We start from the raw sequence: 4902 nt of genomic DNA, 5'->3' as shown, positions 1-4902 counted from the left end.
TGTGGATTGGATAATTGTTTACGAGAACAACTGATGAGTTATAATATATGTTATATATATATGAACTGTTTTTCATATCTGAGTGTAATATTCTGAGTAAGTCCACATCGCCAATGAATTATATTCATTAGATGTCTTACTCTCTCTATTTCTCTTCTTTTCTATTGCTTGCTTTTCGGACGTGTGCTCGTCAGGTAGACAGCTTTGCTCAAATTTGGAGCTACCCGTTCGTGATGTTCCAGGAGGGGGCATGCATAATTGAGGAGAGGCAGTACCCTAGTTTTGGAGTTAGCCACTAGGAGTTGCTTATCATTTTGCGACTTTTGAAACAGTGACTGTTTCAGCTTGTTCATGTCCTTGTTTAGTGTCTGTTGGGGATGATTAATATTTCCGCCCTTTCTTGTTGGATATGTATATTAAGTACTTATGATCTTTTATACCTATGAAGATGTATATTCAAGAAATGTTGTATCATTTCAGTTACCATTAGGTAACCGGTTTTGATTTCTGCGTTATATGTTACTTAAAGTGATGTCCCTGAAAAGGAAGGTTTTGAAAAGGAAACAATTTTATATCACCCATTCAAAAAAAAAATTACCCATTTTCCACAATGTTTTGAGAAGTATTTGAAGTATTTTTCAGGGCGTTACAATTCACACCAAGTTGAAGGTATTTACCTCTCAATTTCTCTTTCTCCCCCAATATTCTGCTGACGCATTTCCGGCAACTTTCTCTCCCTTTCTTTCTGTGACACTTGAGAATTGGCATAGACAACCAAAGTGGGAGTTTCGAGAATTGACACTGGTAGTCAGTTTTGTGGGAAAAGAATTGACACGAGTAGCCATATTGTGGAAATTCGAGAATTCACACTGGTAGCCATATTGTAGGTGCATTCGAGAGTGATTCTTATAGTGCAGTAAAACATCGTATAATAGAGAACTGAGTTGTTTTATCTCGGGACATTATGGTTGATAGCCTGCTTGCACAATTTTAGGAGTACCACGAAACGTCTTAAAGAGAGCGATATGGTCGTGACTCAGCCAGCAAGGTTTATTTCGTGCCATTCAGAATTGTTGCGAGCTACGATAACAACAATTAGTCTTTTAATGCTGTCTTTTCACAACCGTAGAAGCCAAATTGGTTTGTCTATATATGTAAGTCTTTCACTAATGGAATAAACAAGATAAGTTGAATATAATTCATATTGAATTAAGGATTGAATCCTTGTAAGAGTATTCTCCAAACCTTTTTGGTTGAACCAAGATTAGAAGTTCTTATCAAGAACCAACTTCTTGTGGCGAGCATCACCTTGGCTTATCAACACCTCAAAGTGTTGCTGTGCCTATCACCTCAAGTCTAATCCACCTTCTTCTATCTTATTCATACCATTCTGATGCTTACTCATAAACAAAAGCTCAATCCAACCGTGAGTTTCACCAACCAAAATAGATCGTATAAAGAACATTTCCCAAAAAGGTTCACATCATGTTCCTTATTCTAAATAAGTTATAATATTACTTTTTGTGAATGAAACATCATTTGAGATTGATAATCCATGTCCCTCAATCTCTTCAACATTTCTTATTCTACCAATGATAAGTATTTCGATTTCATTTGCTTTAGTTACTCATTTCATCATATTCAAACATTCTTTTTCTCAACACCAACTCCACTACCTCATCTACTTTTATAGTCTAGGAAGGATTCTCTACTTTACTACCACCGATAATTACTCTCGCTCCACCATCTCATTTCATTACATTTATTACAACATTTTATTTGCGTCTCTAGTCTAGTGAGGACTCTCTAATTATTATTTTTCAATTTGTAATCAAAATAGATTATTCTTTTGTGTAACTGGGATGCTTAGGAAAAGGAAAAGCATCACTGTCATACACATATTGATGCTTATTTGAGTACAATATTTCCAAAATGGATACATACATCAACCTTTCTACACTTCGCAAAACGGGTTGGGCTAATGGGGCCGACCCAATAAATTATGAAAATTATCGAGCTTAGATTCCTTAGTTGATATCATTTTTTAAATTTTGGCTTTTTAACTGAATTTGACCGAACCGTTTTAAAATTGGGTTTGGGTGATCTTACCAAAAATTTGAGTTATCGGATTAATATTGTTTATTTATGTCTCAAAATATAAGGATTTATTATTTTAAACTATGTCTCTGAGTAATAAAAATATGTCATCTAAATTTAAAAAATTAAATATTCATTGTTTTTCCTCTTTTTTTCCAATATGATTGGTCTAATATATAGTTTGGAATAGATCTTTACTATGTCTCAAAAAAGCCTCCACTAATACTACCACCAATAACCCGTCTTGCTCAAAATCCCACCAAGCCCCTCCCTCCTTCTCATGCTATTCTGTTTTTATTTGTATATTTTCCATTTAATTTATTATTTACAAAGTTTTATTTTTTTCATCTAACCCTTATTTAAATCTGAAGGCTTGTACAATATTGGCTTTTTTGTTTCACACAACTATCATTGCACTTGACGCAAACTTTCCCAGCGGACATTTTTTTCATTCACAACACTCGAACCCGAGACATTGTTTAAGGGGAATCAAACATATACGATTTGAACCAACGTTGGTCCTAAAATGTTGGTTGTTTCATATCATCGTATGAAGACAAATTTTTATTTCTAACAACACTAATTTACACTAGGTTAAGGGATCATGTACTTTACTCTAGTGTTTGGAATTAATTTATGGGATTCAATTTGTCTTTTGCTATTGTTGTAGCAGGAATGTCACCAGAATAAGAAATAGAGACTATAACAAGTTCGCATATCTAATTTTATTTATCTTTATTTTCTTTGTTTCAATTGGGCTTATATTTGTGTTTTTGTTCTCTGATGTGTCATTCACTCATTCTTATTCCTTACTTGTCTTCATGTTAATGCTTATTGTATGGTTTTTCTCTTGGTTTGTTTACATTGTTATTTTTCTTTACTGTGAATATGTGATACAAAGGGGTGAAGGAAATGAAACTTGTAGTGGAGGGGGCCATGAACGTGGATATAGTCACGGTCAGTTGTGACAGTTTCAGCGATGAGAACTCATTCTCTGCCCTTGCTGGACCAGGTGGCGTTAAAGGAGAATTGGGGAAACAACAAGAAATTTATTAGGGTGCATTTTATTATCATCAATGTAAAGTGGTAAATGAGGGGACAACATCTATTGTCCTATAAATTGTGTCACTTTATGTATCATAAGTTTATAATTGGTTGAAAAAACATTTTGAAGTTAAAATTTTAATAATTAATCATTTTTTTGACCAACCACAACTAATAATACATATAATGATACAGTTTATAGGACAACATATACATACTAGTAAATGAGTATATAAGATAAAGAAAATCTATTTTTAAAATATTTTTATAAAGAATGCTACTTGAGCTGGTCTCCTATTTGAATACTAATAATGTGTTGGTATAGTGATGTAAAATTATATTAGATCTTTAAGATAATCAAAAAGTCAATATTTCAATCACACATTTCGAAAGTGATTAACTTTTTACTTAAAAAGTAAAAGACACTCTTAATAGTACAAAAAAAATAATTTAAATAGTAAGTTGATATACATAAATTATAATCAAACTTTTTGTTTTTTCCTATTTAACCTAAACCCCATGTGGATTAAATTAAACCCATTATAGTAACTCATTTTCATATGTCTAGATAACACAGTAGTTCAGGTAACTTATGACCTTCATCTCTATGCCCCAAGAGAATGATTCCTCTTCCATTGTGATGTTTACCACAAATGTTTATCACTAAATAAATAAACAAACTATCTCCTCATGATATAAAATAAATTATTTTTTCCAATTAGTAAAATGATGATATATTTTCTATTTAATCATTTTTTTAAATAATATTTCTAAAATCTAAAAATATAATAGTATATCATAATTCATTACGTTTAAAAATAATAAAAAAGTCCCACCTCCCAACATAAAGTAACGTTAGGACTAGGACATCCATCAACCGCTTGGTCTACCCTCTAAATGGCACATACGTAAATAAAATGCATTACAGGGTCCTTGTTCAACGATACAGCCTTTTAAATTTGCACTGTGCTCTCATCATTGCTGAGAGCTGAATTCAATTTTTTTCACCATTTCATTTGCAAAACCACAAAGAAAGGAACAAAAGGAAGAACAGTCACAACAACATTGAACAATTCCTCAACTGAGAAAATCAAACAAACAAAAAGGAACAACAACCTCAATGGCCACATCATCTTCCTTCGTTTTCCTCTTCATTTGCGCCACCCTCTTAGTGGCCATAACCGCCGTGCAAGGAATGGGGTTAGAGTGGGTACCCACCACCGTGAAGCCACCGTGCAAGGGTTCTATAGCGGAGTGCATGGAAGAAGTGGAGGAGTTTGAGCTGGATTCAGAGATCAACCGGCGCATCTTAGCAACATCTAGTTACATCAGTTATGGTGCGCTGCAGAGGAACACTGTCCCGTGTTCTCGTCGCGGTGCTTCGTACTATAATTGCAAAACTGGGGCTCAAGCTAACCCTTATAACCGTGGCTGCAGTGCTATTACAAGGTGCAGGAGCTAAACAAAATTTAAATTTTGTTGTAATTTGAAATGGGTTTGATTGATGATTTGTGATGCTTCATGACTATACTGTGTTTTCACTTTTCATAATAGTAGTGTTGTTATTTGGATTTGAATGTTTATGTAAAGAGGGGAAAATAGTTACTTTTTTCAGTATAAAAAAATTGGTTTAACCTTTTAAGCTAATTTTCACTTTCTAATACATCATTTTGTATTGGTCTCACTCTGAATCTGAGTGACAGAGGCAATCCGTGAATTCTTGATTGGTATCAGCGACTCTAGTTTTGGATTTTTCAATCA

General features: G+C 33.5%; 1 protein-coding gene across 1 annotated transcript; it reads left to right on the top strand.

Annotated features, from left to right (window-relative positions):
- On the top strand, positions 4112 to 4902 carry LOC109346202 (rapid alkalinization factor-like). The gene has a single exon (XM_019585622.1). It carries the CDS (start codon positions 4262 to 4264, stop codon positions 4601 to 4603), a length of 342 nt encoding a protein of 113 aa, XP_019441167.1. The 5' UTR covers positions 4112 to 4261; the 3' UTR covers positions 4604 to 4902.

The sequence above is a fragment of the Lupinus angustifolius genome, chromosome LG04 (genome assembly GCF_001865875.1).
Source record: "Lupinus angustifolius cultivar Tanjil chromosome LG04, LupAngTanjil_v1.0, whole genome shotgun sequence".
Taxonomy (NCBI): Eukaryota; Viridiplantae; Streptophyta; class Magnoliopsida; order Fabales; family Fabaceae; genus Lupinus; species Lupinus angustifolius.
Note: the sequence above shows the minus strand (reverse complement) of the source record. Positions and strands in the feature narration are given on the sequence as shown.

Bases quoted from the DNA above. Each gene is read 5' to 3' on its own strand.
- LOC109346202 (XM_019585622.1), top strand. From the start codon at position 4,262: ATGGCCACATCATCTTCCTTCGTTTTCCTCTTCATTTGCGCCACCCTC.